Source organism: Crotalus tigris, unplaced genomic scaffold, assembly GCF_016545835.1.
Source record: "Crotalus tigris isolate CLP2741 ecotype Arizona unplaced genomic scaffold, ASM1654583v1 scf7180000017993.1374955, whole genome shotgun sequence".
Lineage (NCBI taxonomy): Eukaryota > Metazoa > Chordata > Lepidosauria > Squamata > Viperidae > Crotalus > Crotalus tigris.
The window spans coordinates 424,141-443,939 of NW_024096760.1; the positions used below are offsets into that span (position 1 = coordinate 424,141).

At 37.1% G+C, this 19,799-nt stretch overlaps 1 protein-coding gene across 1 annotated transcript in view; it reads left to right on the top strand.

Moving 5' to 3' along the window:
- LRRC2 (leucine rich repeat containing 2) overlaps positions 1-19,799 on the top strand; it is a 79,118-nt gene that overhangs the window by 48,144 nt on the left and 11,175 nt on the right. The window contains exon 6 of the mRNA XM_039346408.1: positions 16,262-16,407. Coding sequence (XP_039202342.1) covers positions 16,262-16,407 — 146 coding nt within the window. The remainder of the gene's footprint in view (positions 1-16,261; positions 16,408-19,799) is intronic.

Sequence of the window (19,799 nt, forward strand, 5' to 3'; positions counted from 1 at the left end):
TGGGATGCAGGAAGCACACAAAACCATGCCCTCTCCGGTCTGTGGAAAAATCTTTCTCCATGGAACCGGTCCCTGGTGCCCAAAAGATTGGGGACCTCTGATTTACAGAAAGAGAGAGGAAGCAATGTATCCCCTAGTCTGCTCTTTTAAGCAGAAAGCCTTCAGATCCAGAAGTACCTCACTCATGATTATATATGATATTCGTCATCAGTCTTCCTTCCTGGTACTTCTCATTGCAGATAGATTTTTTAAAAAAGGGTACGATTTAGAAGTTTTTTAAATAGGCAAGGTGGAAGATCCCCAGCAGTTTTTCTAATGCCCTTTGTTGTAGCTCCTAAAGTTTCCTGACAGTTGTCTACAAATTGCAATATTGTTTAATATGACAGAATAGGAAAAAGATTAAAGATGCAATTGGAAAGTAATTGTACGAGCTTGTTTAATGTTACTTACTTCCATACAGAATAGAGTACAGTTAGATTTTGTCTAAGTTGCACCAACAATATTCAGGAGGGAACTCCTGGCATTCTCCTCAAAAGATATGCACAACTCTTAGTTTAAAAAAAGCACTGAAGCACTTTGAGTGTGTATCTTGGGGTGCTGTCTTAGCATTAGCTCAGCTCCTTAACTGGCTAAGTTTGAAACTGAATAACTATTCTGACTGGGATTTTTTTTTCCTGAGCTATGGTTTATGTGTTAGTTGTTGCCCTGTAGAGACCCTGAAGCTCAGAAAACCAATAATTGAGGTCTTTTGCTGAGTCCCTTCTTTTATCCAAGATTTGGTCAAATCTCAAGGAACAATTGGGAACATTCAGGTTTCAGGAATGATGAAGTGAAATTGGAATGGAAAAGATAAATTTGATTTTGGTCCAAATCAATCAAACTGATGATCTTCCCAATTTTATTCTTCATTTCTTAGTAGCAACAGTAAAAGTTATACTGGAAAACAAAGACATTGGAAGATTAAATGCCATTTCATTCACCTTGACATAAAAATCAGTTCTACGTTGGTCATGTACCTCAAATCAGCTTACTTAAGGAACAATAAATATGTTCCTATCTTTTCTACAGTTAACTAGTTTTAATGTATCTTAGTGTGTTTGGTTCAACTTCCATACAAATATAAAAAGTTCATAATTATTATCATATATGATTTTCAAAAAGTGTAATGCTGTTTTGATGAGGCATAAAAATATAGGTTCTCCAGTTACTGTGGAAATATGATTCAATAATTCTACTTGTAAGCAATTGCCATTTTGCAACACCATCATCCATCAGCCCAGCTGATAGCATCTTCAAAGTATCACTGACTGAAATGTTGCTGCTATAATAGCACATTGCTAAAGATCAGGATTTTTTTTTTAGCTGTGCTTTAACATTTACCTCCCATCTTTCCCCTGACATTTATTTCACATCTGACATTCCTATCTTATTCCAGAGGTCTATGCTGCTGATATTATCTTTTAAAGCATTCTCAATATTTTCAACCCTGAAATGAACAGTCATTGTTTTTCCCCACCCTAAAGGATCCTGCCAAGGAGAGCTTTATCATGCCCTTTCCAGTGAGTGGGTTGTTGGTGGGTTGTATTAATTCAAATGTTTACAAATAAAATTACTTTGGTAAGAACATTCTGCTTGTCCTCTAGGAAGCAATGATTGATTTACCTTATGCTTAAAAAAAAGATATTTTTTAATGAAAAATAAAATAACAGCTTCCATTGCTAGGGTTTCTGGTTACATCAAATTATTGTTGATTAGTAATTTCAGAGTCTTTTCCTCTGGGGAAACATTTCCATATTAGTTGATTCTGCAAGCTACAAATGGGTATTCTTTTTTTTAAAAAAGTGATAATTAAAGGGAAACATGAATTTAAAATAATTCAGGACAAGGTGGGGATGGGCTGAACTTAGCCTTATTTGCATAGTTTGCCCTTCTTTTTTTAAAAAAACTAGATTCCTCATGATCCTCTCATGTGGTTTAAATTTACAAAGGAAAAAATGGATACACAGCAAAAATCTAAGTAATTTTAAGTCAAATAATTCTGAACATGCACTTTTGTTTTGTAGTCTCAGGTGTACCTTCCTCTATGGTATCCATTACCATCCGATACCAGCTAGTGACATTTGCTATTTGTTACCCTGCAGCCTACCTTTTTCTCATCTTTGATTGAAAGTTGATGTTTTCAGTTTATTGTGGGGCTTCATCATGGCTATACATGATATTCTGGACAGGAAGATAATTCAGCTCTATGAAAATCCATCTAATACTTGAGGCCAGTTCAAAATATGAAACAACCTGAGATAATGGTTCCCAAAAGTTTCTATGAAGTTGGACAACTTTCCAACTTGTGCAGCTTGATGGCATAGATTCATCTTATGCCAACGCTGCACAGTATGAAAGCTGGTCCTGGTATGGACCATTCCCATGAAATTAGGACCTGACTATAACCAAAGATAAAGAGAATAGTGAGGGGTAGCTCTGCTATTGGCTTGGTTCTCATCCCCTTGAACAGCTTGCAAGGTTGAGATTTCCTGCAGGTAATCTATTTAGTTTCCTTTGGCTCATTTCAACCTTTCTTTAAAATCTTCATTGTTCCAACCTCCCTTCCATTGTGTTCTAGTTTCTTCTGGGTCATCTTTTTACCTTGTTTCTAATCTGACTTGTAGAATTGTAATTGCAGCTACGGCAAGAATAGGAGCAACAAGAACTATAAAAAAGTATTTTTAGGGACATTGAGTTTTTTATGCCAAGTATTCCTTTTGTTCTTTCTGTCTCTAATGCCTCCTGTTTAGTATAGCATGATGCTATTATGCTGATTGTTTCCTTAGTAGTCATTTCCTATTTCATACATCTAGGGCTTCAATTGCTGGTTTTTATAGTGGGAACACAACTTTCAAAATAATACTGTTTTTCACTATATGAAAGAAAGAGGAAATTAATACTTAACCCTATTGTCATAATCATGGCAGGGCTTTTGAGCTGAAAGGAGGCAGACACTACAAGGAGAAATTTATGAGAGACTTCAGCATACCTATGTTAATCTGCTAGAGAAAAACACTTCAACAGACCAGCACTTCTCAGAATGCCAAAAGGGCCTCATCTCAGTTGCCATTTTTATTTCCTTCCATGTATTTTTTTTTTAAATGAGAAAAACCAACATTATTATCCTATCTGAACTGAGAAGGATCAGGTTTCTTTAACTCTTGCTTCCTGGAGTCCATGGAGCTGATCTATTTCCAATTGGAGGGAAATATTGCTTCCTGGGTCTTTTGCTATCATCAATCATTATGGTAGAACTTTCTCTCTATGCTAGAAACATACTTAGTTCCTCATTGAGCTTCCAGTGTTCTCTTGTTTATTTATGGACTGTTATTGTCAAACTTTCAGGGTCCTGATAGTTAAAACTTATCATCTTTCATCCTTGGCAATTCCACACAAAGTAGCAATATATTCCCATGGGCATGTTTAGAAAGGCATCTGAATTTAAAAAATAAAATAAAATAAAAAATCATCTCAGCTTGCCACAATCACATACATGCCATTCCACAATAATGTTTGGAATGTAATAACAAGCGTGGCACCATGGCAACTGAACAACTTTTCAATGCATTCATTTTCATATTGATTTTTCTTTGCTGCTGATCCTCACACACCTGTTTGAGAAAAGAAAGGACTGTAAAAACAGCAGCAACAACTGTGTGTGTGTGTGTGTGTGTGAAAGTGCTATTGATTTGTTAAATGTTATTTTTGTGGAGGTGAGGACTAAGAAAGCTTCATTAGTGCAGTTGATGGAAGCTAAGAGATGAGGCATAGCAATTTGAGGGAGAAAAGAAGAGTAAAAGAGCAGTGATGGACTGAGTTTAGTGCTGCAAATTCTAAATGTGTGGAAGGATGGCTAAATGTGGTAAATTGGTAGAGCTCTTTGATTTGCATATTTTTGTAGAACTAGTGTACTGTCTAGAATGTGTGGAAGTAGCCAGTATATAAGATTTTGTGTTGAATAAATAAACTTTACACATCCTTGAAGATGAAATGAAAATAAAGCACATTTCAACTGAAGCTGAATTTTAAAGTGTTGAGAAAAAGTAAGATCGTGGGATGGAAAAACTGCCTTTTGCTGAACAATAATAACCTGTGAACCTGCAATATAAAACAGTCTTGGATATAAGTACTGCCATGGGTAGACAATAAATAGCATTCTATATTGTTTTGCAGAGCATTTAACTTACTTCTGCATCCGGTGGTTTGCAGAAAAGTAACGCTTTCCAGAAAAACTGTGCATCCAGCAGAGAGACAAGAAATGAACAGCTTAAAGAATTAAAACTATAATAAATAGAATGGGAAAGCAAATGATATGAAGACAATAGCCAGATTTTTCTTCATTCATTAATGTCTCATTTAGGATTTAGCTCATCCGATGTTGACCCATCCAATGGCTTGAATTCAGACATTGTCATGCTTAAAATTCAGCCCTACTGAAGTCAATGTTCCATTCAATTTCATAGGTTTTGTACTATTATCCAACCCGATGTATTTAATTGATGGTAATGTTATTTTTTTAAAAATGAAGTGGATCAATAACTGAAATTAGCTTGGGCCTTTATATTTCTGATTTGCCAAGAAATGGGAAGTTCCTGATTAAACCACAATCAAGCAACCTTATCAGCAAATCCTTTTCAATGCCACAAATAAATAAAGTAAAACTGAAAACACGCCCATTAATCACACAACTCTTGTTATTTAGGAAAGGAAGCTGGAAAGCAGTGGTATCTTTGAAATGTGCACCGGCAGCATTTTAAAATTAAATGATGAACATCAACAGAAATATAGGTTGTTTATCAAACAAAGATGACAATTGTAAATGAAAATCAGGGCAGAAGTAAGGGTGGCTGGGAAATTTAATTGGCACAGACAGTGCCTTAACACAGAGTTGGCATTAGAACTGATTTAGTGTTAGAAGGCAAAGTACTTGAAAGAAAGGGAGATAAATGCTGCTAACAATGAAATGATGTTGTAGGGTTTTTTTTAAAAAAAATTGTCACAAGAGTTGCAGAAAACCACTTATTTTCTAAAACAAAATATATAGGACTTCCTTTATTATTTTAAAAGCACTATTTAACTATCATAATTTCCTCTGAGTCTATGAGCAAAAGGATTAACTAACAAATCCATCTGGTTTCAGTATAGAATAAAAAACAACTGCTATTTCTTAAAATATGTATGTGTGCCTTCAGGTCATTTTTGATTCCTGGAAACTGCCTGGACAAATCCTACAGTTTTCTTGGCAAAGTTTTTCGGAAGTTATTTGCCATTGTCTTTTTCTTGGGGCTGAGAGAGAATGACTGACTCAAGATCACCCAGTCACTGGCTCTAATTTCTTAAATCTAGCCTCAAACTAAGTACCCAGTGGAGTTTTTTTTATGCCGTATAAGAAATAGTAGTGCTTACTTTCTGAGCTACAAGAAAACTTGGTTTATTATCTCTTTCATCCATCCATTCATATTTCTCTGTCCAATCCTATTTCCAAGTGAAATGCTCAGCTCTATTCAGTCATCCCAACTCCACCCCGACACAATGGGGTCATTAAAAGAAAAAAAATATTTGTGTCCTGCCTTTATTATTTTTACAAACAGCTCAACATATCCCTACAATAAAAAAGTAGGCATTCTAACCAATGAGATTTACCTTCCCTGCATAGATGGAAAGAGCAAGAAGCTGGGGAATGACCAATCCCATCTTGTAGTGACTCTGGTTGGGACTGAGCACCACTGCAGCCTTGTTGCCAGCCCACTGCAATCTAGACTGGAATGCCTGAAGTTGGATTAAAAAACAGTTGGGAACAGTGTGGGAAAGAAGCAGCTTCATCTGCAGTTTGAATTTCCCTCATTGATGGAAATGCTAGAATACACTGTCTGTTGCAATCCATTAACATAATATTTAACCAAGGACAGCTCTCTAATATCACTGAAACTGTGTGGGTTCTCTGTGGTGTGTCCAGCACAGAGAAGAAGCCTGTGAATGTAGGCATAAAATAGAACAGGAGATTCCATGACCATTGCCTTGTTTCTTCAAATGAGCAGACTTAAAATGTAACATAAATAAATTGCTCATCTACTATATTTCCATTTGCTTTTTAGCATTTTGTGACTCCTTTGTTGGTTGTGAACTATTATTAATATTAACTTTATACATTTTTTTTGCTGTCTAGCAGTTGGCTTGGCAAAGCAAATAACTTGACAGTTTTTAAACTGTATGATTTTTGAATGGGTCTTTCTGGAAATAGGTGGACAGGTATTTTCTTAAAGAGAAAATGGACAATCAGTTCACTGTAATCTTTTTGATGGAATGATTATTTGTGTGACTGACTGATGTATATTTGCTTTTGATCAAATGCATTGACAAGCAACTTGTGGTATAAATTTATGTATTTGGAAGGGTCAGCTTACTCCATTAAGTGCTATATCCCGTTCAGTATAGAAATCTAAATCGAAGTATCCCTGATTATTATCTATCTAGCCTTTGTTGAATAGGAGAGCTTGCTACTCACTTAGGTAATTGGTTCAATTGTTGAATTGCTCTAACAGCTACAGAGAATCTATCTTTTTATAATTTACTCTGATTTTGGTATTCTGAGTTGGCCTTCTTTTGTGAGACATCCCTTCTGGAATTTGAAGACTGCTATCATACTTCTGCCAACAAAGATATGTAAGTGGAAGCCATAGCTTGTCAAAGGTAACAAAAGTAACCATCAGAAATATGGAATGAAGAAAAAGCAATGCATCTGGACTGTAAATCGTTGAGAATTAGACAGCCCAGAAAAGAAATCAGTCAGTACTTGTGCAGCTAGACAAATCTATAAAAGCAGTAATGAGAAAGCTAAAATTTTGAACATAGAACATGGAAGGGGGAGTTTTTCAAGAAGACTCTGATGTTTGGAAAAGCTGACAGCCACCAAAAAAACCCCAAAACAAAACAAAACAAAAACCAGCAAAACACAATGTGTATGAATGCTATCATTAACATCACAACATGATCTTAGAAGAAATCAAAACAGTTGATTTCACTCTTGGTGAAGTGTTGTCCATTGGAGTAGAAAAAGTCAGAAGTGTCTGAACAACCAAACATCAAAATCATCTCCCCCTTCAATCATCTTTTTTAAAAGCAAAGATATAAAGTTCACCCAGCATTCTCTTATTTTCAGTTTTCTCCTTTGCTTATCTTCTGGTTTGACCTAAATTTTAAAGTACAGTATATAGTGTTCAACAAAGAAGACCGTGAAACTATTATTTCCTGTGATTTGGAATACTATCCCAATCCTTTATCTGGATATTTAATTACATTTTTCTAAATTATAAGGTATCTTTTTCAAACTCTTCATTTAATGTAATATAAACATTCTGAATATTGTTTCTGCATTTTAGAGTATTGTACAGCCCACCCAATATTTATCTTGTGCAAATTTGATAAGAATGCTCTTTCTCTGTCTCCATCATTTTCCATAATAGTTTAAAACAAATCTTGAAAAGTCCTGCCCAGAGAACCAAACTTTGTGGAATGTTAGTAGGTTCTTCATTGCAGTTTACTTAGAATCATATAATGAGAACTTTTGGAGTGGGTTTTTCTTTTTCCAGGTACAGTTCCATGTAATTGTCATGGCATCCAGCATATTACTTTGCTAGCTTGTTAATCAGAATGTCAGGGGAATATCATTCAACATCAACTTATATGTTAGAGAACTTTTTCTTGCGGTAAGAATAATTGGCAGTGGAACCAATTAGCTAGAGAAATAGTGGTGCTTCATCAATGATTGTCCAGAAAGTTTATTATCCATAAGTTTTGAAGTAATTCATTTTTCTCTAATATAGCAGCCACTAGATATGGTATGGGGGGGTGTAACTCCTAGGATTTTGAAATTTCTAATAAAATGAAAATACCAAATATAATCTATACATATAGCAATATTTGAGTATTTTCATTCTATATGTGAACTGTTCCCAGAAATTTAATTGCTTGACAAGGAGGTTATGTGACCTACAAGGATACAGGTACACTTCAAAACAGTATAATAGCAACAAAAGTATTTGTGATGGTCCTTAAACTGTTGTACATGATATTTGGGTAGCATTGGTACACACAGTATATTCTCTAGATAATTTTATGACTGTTCAGAGTTATGCCAACTTTGAATAGAATAGAGCTGGAAGGGACCTTGGAGGTCCAGCTCCCTGCTCAAGCAGGAGAACCTATTCCAGTGGTGGCGAACCTATGACATGGGTGCCAGAGGTGGCACTCAGAGCCCTTTCTATGGGCACACACACTGTTGCCCCAGTGCTAGGCCTTCAGGTGGGTTTTATAAAACCTTTTCGCTTTAGGCCTCCGCCGTTGTGTGCAAAAAAAAAAGTTCAATCAATCAATCAATTTCAACTTCTCGTGGGGGGGGGAAAGATCTTGCAAAGTTGGAATTGATTGATTGAACTTTTTAGTCCCACCCAGTCTGCCATTACTGCAACTACGCCCACCCAATGGGCCACACCCGCCCGGCACCCAACGATGCATAAGTGGATTTTGGGTTGCAGTTTGGGCACTTGATCTCTAAAAGGTTCGCCATCACTGACCTATACCATTTCAGACAAGAGACTGTCTAGCGGCCTCTTCTTAAACACCTCCAGTGATGGAGCGCCCATGATTTCGGGAGGCAAGCTGTTCCACTGGTTAATTGTCCTCATTGTCAGGAAGTTTCTCCTTAATTCTAGGTTGCTTCTCTCTCTGTTCACTTTCCAATTATTGTTTCTTGTCCTGCCCTCTGGTGCTTTGGTGAATAACGTGACCCCTCTTCTTTGTGGCAGCCCCTCAAGTACTAGAATATTGCTATCATGTCTTCCCTATTTCTTTTTTTCCCTTTAAGACTAGCCAGATCTAAGTCCTGCAGCCTGTTTTAGTCTCCAGGCCTTTGATAATCTTAATTGCTCTTCTCTGATTTTTTTCCAAACTCTCAACATCTTTTTTTGTGATATGGTGACCAAAATTGGCTGCAGTATTCCAGGTATGGTCTTACTAGGGTTTTATAAAGTGGTATTAATACCTCTCATGAACTTGATTCTATGCCTCTGTTTATACAGCCCAGGATTGTATTAACCTTGGAAACAGCCTATAAAGCACTTCTGGCCATTGTAAAATGTCACGTTTTGTTTCCACCCCAAGATTACATAACCGCATTTTGGGAACATGGTGACAAGCTCAGATTGATGACTGGTTTCCAACATCTTGTGGTTATGGGCCACCAAGCTGCAAAAACGTTTTGTGGTTTCCAGCAAAAAATGCCTGTTTGGGAGAATAGATTCAGACTGAAGACTGTGAGATTCACTTAACAACCATTGTAAAAATGGTTGTAAAATTGAATCCAATCACATTGTTGCCTTGATTTATGACTGAAATTCTGGTTTCAATTGCAATCAAGGACTTCCATGCATAAGAGAGAGAGAGAGGGGGGGGAGGGAGGGAGGGAGGGAGGGGAGTGGAGTGAGACTTTCTAAGTGTGAAAATTAAACTAGGAAAATAGACAGCAATGTGATGGTATGTAAATAGAGTTCTGAATTCAGAATGTCACATGCTTTGAAAGAGACTAAAATGCAATATTAGTACTGACAACTTCTGTTTATCTGGTAAAAAAACCATTATAGGAATTGGAAGGTTGGTTGGGCAGACTAAAGCAACAAGCATAAGCTGCATTGTTTTTTCCAAATATAATTCTAACAAATAGAAATGCATTGTTGCTAACGAATTCTGTAAACAAAATAATGTTCTACTTTTGTCATATCCACAGCAGCAACTAGTTGACATTGGCTCTCAGGAAAGCCTTGTCTCAGATATGATTAGCATTGGGATGAGAGCTCACCAGTAAATCTCACGGCTAAAGTAAGAGCTTAAAAGTATTTCCCAAAACAACCACACAGCATTTAGCAACAATGGCAACTTTAAGATGCGTGGATTTTAACTCCCACAATACCTCAGCCAACATGCTGGCTGGAGAATTCTGGGAGTTGAAGTCGATATATCTTAAAAATTGTTAGGGGTCAGAAGCTTAGCAGTTATAAATTGCTCCTCCAAAATCTATATGGAAAATCCCATGCGATCACCAGAAGACATACTCAGTTTAAATTGTTTTTGTTAAGCCTAGTTTAGAAAAAAAGATTATTTGATATCTTGGCTGTAAGATGTTGTTTGCTCACAAGAAAAAGAATTACCTTAAAAGCAAAACATTATTTTATCCCAGTCAACAAAGAACTGGAGATATTAACATTCTGATCCTTAATCTGTTTCCTGAGAGTAAACTCAATTGATTTTAATATAATGAATGTTATCTAAGATAAAAGAATCTACTTAGTGCCTTTTATGTCCCATTGGTCTCCATGGGGGAAAATTCAACAGTTAATTAATGTATGCAAGAGCAATGATAACTTTTTTCTGTCTCAGCGATATGAAATATTAATGTATTAACCTATAATGGGACCATCTATTTTAGTATTTTAAAATGCATTTAACAGAAGCCTACTTATGTTTATTTCAAAACAAAACCTACTATATTCAAGCTTGTTAATGTGCACAGGCTGCAACTTTACAATGAAAATCTAGGCACGTTATTTAATAGATTGGAATTAAATTTAATGTCACTGATTTCAATCAAATTATTTGACTAAAGAAGACTTCTGGGGAAGGCATTGCAAACTTAAGACAGCCCTGTGAAAATGGAGCCAATGCCTAGGACAAAGACCAAGGACTGGTACATAGACCTGTTCCTTAAAGCCTCCCAGAATAAGTAGAGGATAGGAGATCACCCACATGTACTCCATATGGATGGTCCTCATGAGGAGATGGTAGGACAGTGTTTTTTTTTTACAGATTTGAACATTGGGGGACAATGGGATTATCCATCTTGCTCACAACTGTGGCAGAGCCTTTTAAATAACACTAAATTCACAAACTTCACTTCCTAATCAGTTTTGGAAATTGCCTATTAAATATCTTAAAGCTATAAAAGACCTTTTGACGAACAAGTTTGAACAGTGTTCATCAGGTGAATTCACCTTCAATTTGAGGAAAAGAAAAATTATCAGAAGCATAAGAACTTTTGATCTAATAAAGTTATAAATGGATGGAGGTTCCAGGTGAATTTAAAATATTGACTTTTACTATATCATTATGGAATTAATTATAAATTATATTCTTTATAATTTTCTTGTGGGAGACAGATTATTATTTATCATTGCAAGGCATAACAAAGATAAATAATGTTATGATTTTAGAAACTAGAGAGGACTAAAGTTCCTAATCAGAGGGGGAAAAAATTACAGGCTTTTATGTACAAGGGACTTATAAATGATGACAAATGCTATAATGCTAGAAATAGTAAAGGAGAATTTGAAGAGTGGAGCCTGAAATTATTAGCCATAATATCATTAGTGTTAGTAATGATGTCTGCTTCTATGGATAGACTATATCCAAAAAGATTATTGAAGAAATGACAGAAGTCAAACACATTTTTTATGAGTTGATTTACAAATGAAAGACCAGAGAATGACTGGATGCTTTATTGAATTCACAAAAAACAAAACAAAACAAAACTGGCTGTTGTTTTAAAACTCAAAAGAGAAATACAAATGACAAACCAAAACAGAGACCTGGATGATTTTTTTTCTTTTGGGATTTATGAAAAGCCTTGAAGAAATTTGTGCAATGGAGCAAAGAAGAACTTGACATAAATCAATCCTACAGCAATATTTGAATGAAGTAAAGATTAAGGCTGTTAAAAATAAAAGGAAGGAATGTAAAGTTGATTTATTTCATCAAAATAAGATATATTGTTATAAAGCTGGCAACCCTTCATAATTTTTTTTGGTTGAAGTTTGGACTGAAAAGTTGACGTGTTATAGATTTGTCTGTAGATAAGGAATGGGATATGTAATGTAGAGAAATTTGTTTCTGTCCCTATAGAGGGTGGAGACACTTTATTTGTTTATATTTGTGATGAATGCTGGAAGTTACTTCTTTATATATTTCTTTTGTCTTTATTATATTCTCATTTTCTCCTTTTTTCTTGCATATTTTATTTTTCTTCCTCTTTAAGTTTATATGTTTTTACTATTATAATCAAAAATATAAAATAAAAATTATATATTAAAAAGTATATTTTGACTAAACACGGGCCAAACACTACATGATCTTTGAGGATTACTGTCAATTAAGTGGGGGCAAAAACGTCCTCTGAAGCTACAGTTTTATAATCATTTACTTGGAATATACTCCATTAAATTTAAATGGCTTTTACACAATTGATGTGTTACTGTTACAGTATTCTGGAACAATCCTGATGCCAAAATGTGCCAAGAAAATTGGTCAATCCACAACTGAGTGGATTGGACCAGAATAAATCACTCCTGTTGGTAGAAATTGCTCTCCACCACCAAAATTTTTCTTCTGCCAGGAGAAAACTGTTGGGATTTAGTGACTGAGGTTCTTTCTTCAAAATCACTGTGGTTGTCAAAATATACCTGAAGAGAAATGTCAAAGTGGCAGAGAAGATAGAAGACGTAGAGAAGTCACATTGCAGACAAAGATTCTCCTGGCTAAAGTCATACATATATCAGCATTTTTATTTCAATTCCCCTCTTTAAGTCAGAAGCTGAATGGCTAATGTCAAATCATCTAGCCAGTTGGAGTTAGTTCAGCTGACCCTCAGCCATGGCCATGTTGCCTTTTAAAGCTTGGAAGACACGTTTTAGGCTCCACATGCTACTACCGTGTTTCCCCGAAAGTAAGACTCAGCCCGATAATAAGCCCTAGCTTGATTTTTGGGTATTGGCCTAATATAAGCCCTACCCCAAAACTAAGCCCTACTTTGGGAAAAGACACACCCCTAAAAATCAAGCTAGGGTGGGGGAAGGGGTGTGTGAAGCTGCCCCATGAGCCCCACACCCACTTATCCTACCAATAGGACCACCACAGCCAGGCCTCCAACACCCTGACACCTATTGCACTGCTATTTGTCTTCTGCGGCTGCTTGCTGCCACTTGTAGCCAGACACCATGTGGTGCATTGCACCATTGCTGCTGCTCGTGGCAAGATGCAGTATGGTGCTTTGGGCCACTTCCACTGGTCATGTAGCACTTCGGGCCGCTTCTGCTGCTCGCACAGCGCTTTGGGCCATTTCTGCTGCTTGCGGCAGGAGGCCACGTGGCACTTCAGGCCATTTCCACTGCTCCCGCCGCGAGCAGTGGAAACGGCCCAAAGAACCACATGGCCTCCTGCCACAAGCAGCAGAAATGGCCCAAAGCGCTATGCGAGCAGTGAACTAGCCTGAAGTGCTGTGCGGTTTCTTGCCATTAGCAGTAGAAGCAGCCCAAAGTCCTGCAGCGAGCAATGGCAATGGTGCAATGCACCACATGGTGTCTGGCCACAAGTGGGGGCAAGTGGCTGCAGAAGAAGTCAAGCAGTGCCATGACAGGTGTTGGGGTGTGGGAGACCTGGCTGTGGCGGTCCTAAAGTAAGACACCCTCCAAATTTTTTTGTAGGCAAAAAAATATAAGACCGGGTCTTATTTTGGGGGAAACACGGTAATAAATCAACCAGATTACACAGTTAGGTTAGTACTTTTAGCTTTCTTCTAACAACAATATATTAAATAGTTTCATACATTTTTTACAGTGGAGATTATTTTGTTTGAGTAAGAATAAAAACACTATTTCCTTTAATATCTATTTTGGATTGGATAATTAATTTTAAATCCAGCAATAATATAGTTTTTTTTTAAAAAAGACATGCTTTGGAAAGCTGTTGTTCAGGCAAAAGTATTTAGCGTACTGCCATAAATCATTTTTATAGTAATAATAAAATGGTGCTACTGCTGTGAGACCTTTCTTTCAAATATTTATTTCTAAACCCAGTTAGCAGCTTCTTAGTCATATAACATTTCTTCTCTATGTTATCTTTTAAAGGACTATTGAATATATGATTTGGAGTGCCTCAGAGTTTTTTGATGGGATGTGCATGGCTTCTCATTTAGAATTGTCACCTGTTACCATCATACTAAACTAATTGATTAAAGATAATGATTATGAATCCCTAGTAGGGAATCACCCAGTCTATGGGAAGAGGTACAGTTTTGGGTGATACACAGTGTTTATATTTTCTCATTAAACCTCCTCACTTCTGATATTTCAAATAAAGATTCAGAATCCTTATAAAACCCTAGCCTCAACTAAAGGTGAGAAAACTAGGGCAAACTGTATATTTGGAGTAAGCAAGTCTGGGTCAGTTTTCACTACAAGAAAATACTATTCAATAGCAATAGCACTTAGACTTATAGTGCTTTAGTGCTTTACAGCCCTCTCTAAGTGGTTTACAGAGTCAGCATATTGCCCCCAATAATCTGGGTCCTCATTTTACTGACTTTGGAAGGCTGGAAGGCTGAGTCAAACTTGATCTGGCGAGGATCAAACTCCTGGCAGTGAACTGAATTAGTCTGCCATACTGCATTCTAACCACTGCGCCACCATGATTATTCAACCAGTCTGACCAAGCTTACTATGTCAATATCATAGTAAATATCTGAGTAAAAATATCTTTATGATGTCAGCTACAGGAGAACTACCTTATACGGATTGTAAGAACTGGAAGAAAAGACTTGAGTTTTCTGTATCTCTTGGTTTCCATCTAGGACTCCTATAGATATTTGGAGTCCAGATATAATCTTTAGTTTTATGAAAAAAATATATTTACATTATATCTGACTTTCAGCTAATCTTTAAAGAATAAATAAAAAATATACATGATTTAGCCATAAAGAAATTTGCTGATGGCAGACAAAACATTACAATTGAAGTCCCATGTGTGTGACAAAAGACACAGGGCTTTAATTATGACAGTGTGCAGCCATCTTACAGAATTTGATTCCCCCTGTGGACACCACTGGAAATGGCAAGTATCACTATTCTTGAGATACAAGAAGTACAACCAGGGGTGGTTTAGAATTTGTGTTTTTCAAACTTACAAGAATATAACAATAGCAGTATTTCCTAAGCCTCACTTTACTGGGTTTGGAGAAATTGCAAATGAAATATTTATTTGGGTGCCATGTCATTATCAGATTTTTGCAGTTATTACTTAACTTTATCTTTCTCCTCCATATGTGAAAGTGGATGTGACACGATCTGATCTGCTATGAAGCAATGAGATGGATTTATTATGTATGTGTGAACATGAGTCAGAAAGAAAGTATAATCTCACCCAACCCTATTCTTCTTAAGGCCCCAAGTGGTTCCCTGATGTTGGAGGACAAAAATTTCTGAACATCTCTTAGGTATTCAGCTTACCTGATACCTTCAAATTATTTGACTGCCAAAAATATCTGCAAGGGTCAAAATTATCAAGACTACTGTTGAAGCATCTAAATCTATGTTATTGATGTTATACACAGTTACAAAGGATCAGGGCTTTAATCACAATACCATACTTACCATTTTGTCTGTCTTGAGCCTTATCTGGCAATGCTGTTGCTTGCTATCCTTAAATGATCTGTAAGAGATTCAACTGTCAGGTCTCATCAATTTCTATATAGTCACCTTGTCTTTTCTTTAGGTAGTACACACCATGAGGATGAAGCAAGGATGTTTACAATGTATGGTCAAAAAAGTCAAGTTGGCTGCCATGAGGGTGAAATTGAAGCTCTCTCTGTGCCTTATGTTGCAGACATAAAAAGAGGCGATGCTTCAGTCATACTATCATGGTCACTATTTCAACATTTGTGGTCATAGCCTGTGGATGTCCCTGGAAAGAAAGCAACTTATTTGTATTATTATTATTTTTAATTAAAGTAATTGAACCATTTGCCAATTACTGAGAGGTAATTTAGGAGACATAAACTTAGTTTAAAACCCAGACATGGCATAATTATAGAGTTGTGTTATTCAAAATCCTGTTTAATAGGAATTGCTGTGAATACCAATATGTAAAATATTGTTGTTTCAGTCAGATAAAATGCAATAGTCTATTAAACAAGGAACTTCCCTGAGGGAAGATGTACTTTGCATGCAACAAATAGAAAATACTGAAAATGTTTGATTCTGAACGTGGCCTCATTTTGAAAATAATGGAGTGTAGCCTTATGGCCGATATGCAACATAGCGCAATTGACCGCAAAATATCAACTATAATTGTAGTCTATTTCCTCATTTGAGTGTTTATTAAATAACATACTGTTTCTTTACAGCTAAGCAATTTGAAACAAGTGAGTTTTGTAGATGTATCAACAAACAAATTCTTTTCAATCCCAATATGTATACTCCGGATGTCAAATCTGCAGTGGCTTGATATAAGTAACAATGGTCTGAGAGATCTCCCACAAGACATAGACAGGTAGTTTTTTATATGGTTTTTGCAGTGATGGTTGGTTTTAGCAAATAAAGCATTGCCTGGCTATTTTGTCAACATTTATATGTGATTGGAAAACTGTCAAGCTCATTTATGCTAGAGCCACAAAGTGCCGAGTTTACAACCCTGTTGAAGACAGGGCTTCCTTGTGTCCTCTTACAAAGCAATCTGAAACTGATCCACTATCATCTTCACTTCTCCCATCCTCAATTGCTAAGAATATACCCAGATAATATCACAAACCAATCAGTGTTGTTGCTCAATATCCCTATGAGATTCTGTACTGAAATCCTAGCAATTTTTCAATCAGATGTGTTTCCCAGTACAGATGGCCTGGGCTACGCATTGCTATGATTGTTTGATATTGAATAGCAAAGATAACTTTTAGCCAATGCATAAAGAGATGTTCAGAGAACAGGATGGTGCTGTTCTAACAGGGTGGAGAATAAATCTAGCTTTGGGGTCCAGGAGAAGAGCCTTCTCTGCTGATGCACCTGCCTTCTGGAATATCTTGCACCTTCCCAACCCTCCTGACCTTTTGTAAGAGGCCAAAAATCTGGTCCTCGCAGTTAGTTTGGTGCCCCAATGGGGGAACATCACAGTGGAGGTGGCTGATCGAGCACCCCTGCCATGCCCTCCCCATCTGTAATTGGCTAATGGCATTTGCTCGTATTAATTTAATTATGTTTTAATACATATACATACACAATGTTACGACTGTAAGATGTTCAGAGTTACCTGTGGTAAGATGGATGATCAATACATTTTATAAATAACCAATAAAGGAGAATATCTGTAGCTCAGGGTTGAAATGAGGGATTACTGGTATCCTTCATACCTCTCCACCAGCAATTAGCACCCAGATGAGCATAGATTAACTCCAAGTTTAATATCAGACCAAGAATCAAGTAAACAATATCTCAAACAAAGAACTGCAAAGCAAACAATCAATAAACAGCCCAACCCAAGTACCTCCAAAACCACTCCTACCAACACTGACAGGGCAAGTCACTAGAATATAAACTGAGAGAAAACCACAATCCTTAGTAGCACCGATGATGTTACCTAGTTTGGGTAATGAAACGTTTGCAAGAAAACCATCAAGAGCAGACAGTATCAAGGACCCTTCATAAACAAAGAAACAAGTGTAGGCTGCAGAAATCCAGCTGATTGGTAGATGGCAGCAGGTAGATTCAGGAAAACCTTAATTTATCTTGTGGCCATTTGGATTTTTGCAGGCCATATATGTTAGGCTTACTTTCCTTCATCTTAGAGGATCACCTAGAACAGTGGTTCTCAACCTTTTTAATGCCGTGACCCCCAACCAATCGTAAGTCGAGGACTATTCAACCGGTCGTAAGTCGAGGACTACTCAACTGGTGCAGCACTGTTTGCAGAATGGGACTTTTGACGGGCTCAGCAGGGCACAAACAGCTTGGACAATTCCTATTGGCTTTTGAAAGCCAATAGAATTAGACTCTATTCAAGAGAGTCTATTCTATTGGCTTTCAAAAGCCAATAGAATACAGGGAGTAGCACAGCTAAGGAAAAGGGGAAAAAATGGTGGACTGCGTTGTTTAGAGACCCCCGTGAAATGGTCGTTCGACCCCAAATGGGGTCCCGACCCACAGGTTGAGAAACACTGACCTAGAAGGACAGGGGCACACACAGAGAGAATAACACTGTCTTGAGGTTTGGAGCAGGATCCAAGATGAGTCCCTCGAAAATAGAGTACAAAATTGGTAGATCTATATCTGTCAAAAGAAAAAAAAATACCAAATTTACAGCAGTTTCCAATAAACTAGGGCAAACTCAGAAGTAAATTGTCTGAGCTTCTAAAACCAGAGGCCGCAAGATCAGTCAGGTCTGGAACTGGTCCTAAAGGAAAATGGGGGGGGGGAGTGTCCTTAGTCAGACACAGTAGAATTCTGCAATTTACTCACAACTCAAGTTATGTTTTTGAAACATTAAGGTATAAAAGCCAACCAAAGGACTGTGTTGATAACATTATATGTCCATAGGATTCAGAAGTCAGCTCTCTCCAATATATTTTCAGATTTAAAGCAACTGTACTGCAATTGCGTGCACACACACTTTCCCATCTCTCACAGCAGTATCTAAGCACACTTTTAAACTTGAAAATTTGTCAAATTTCCTTTGATAAGTGTGAGAAAACAGCACGAATCCGATTTGTTTGCCACAATCCCACCTTTGCAACCTAGAAAGAAATGAGTATATAAGCTGACATTCATAAGTTTTTAATTAAAACTTATGCTTCATTGGAGTGCTTTATTCATTCCATTTTAATTTCATATTTATTACAGAAGTCCAAAACAAAAGGCAATGGAACTATAGAAACAGTGTTTTTGTGTGTGATTTACTGTTTGTACACACTGGGTTTCATGTAGCATATTCTCCTATGTGCCATATAAATAGTTGTGCATATGTTTTGCATAAATTGGAAACCCTGCAGGCATAATGGCTTGAAAGGCCATGTAATAGTGTCCATTATCTCTGCTTTTCAAAAAATTGCATGTCAGCAATCTTTCTGCTGCCACCAATGTGAAATCAAACAGCCATTCTGCCTTTTAACCTAGACTAGAAGAGAATATCAAACAAATGACACTTTTCACACCTGGCAATTATATATATATGTATATATATATGTAGGTCTTTGGTTATTTGGGTTTTCTCCCGCGTAAAATTGGAAGTGTCTTGGCGACGTTTCGACGAAGTCCCATTCGTCATCTTCAGGCTGGTGTTTTCAGCTTCGTGCTTCGAGGAGTATATACATATGTATATACATATACATATGTATATGTATATGTGTGTGTGTGTGTATGTGTCTTTTAAAATACTAAAAATGTGAATCCTGGGCATTATGCTAACAAATAAAAGAAAAAACGAACACCAGGGTATAATAAACCAGCCTGTTTAATATAAACAAGCCTGTGGTTAAAAAGAGTCACTAAGCTTTTGTCCAGCCAAAAAACTGCCGGCGTCATCAGAATTAGAATAGCAGGAGATCGGGAAGGCAGCTCCTATAGCCTCCTGCCTCTGCGCCCGGCTCCTTGAGCGCGTCATTGGCCCGTTGATTGTGTTAATCCGTATCGCACAGAGTTGTTCCGCATCAAGCAAATTCACCCAGTTTTCCATTGTAACTTGTTGAAACCTTATCAGGGCTCCACTCTAAGACTTCCCCCGAAGGAATAGCTGCTTGTTGCAGGACTGGGACGAAGGAATTACGACAACGGCCTTGGGAGTGAGGGAGGATAATGGCCCTGGGAGGGAGGGGGACTGGGCACAGAGACGGATTGACAACCGCCCTCCAAGTGCTTGCATACGCTCTAAAAGAGCACTTGAGGATTGTAAAACAA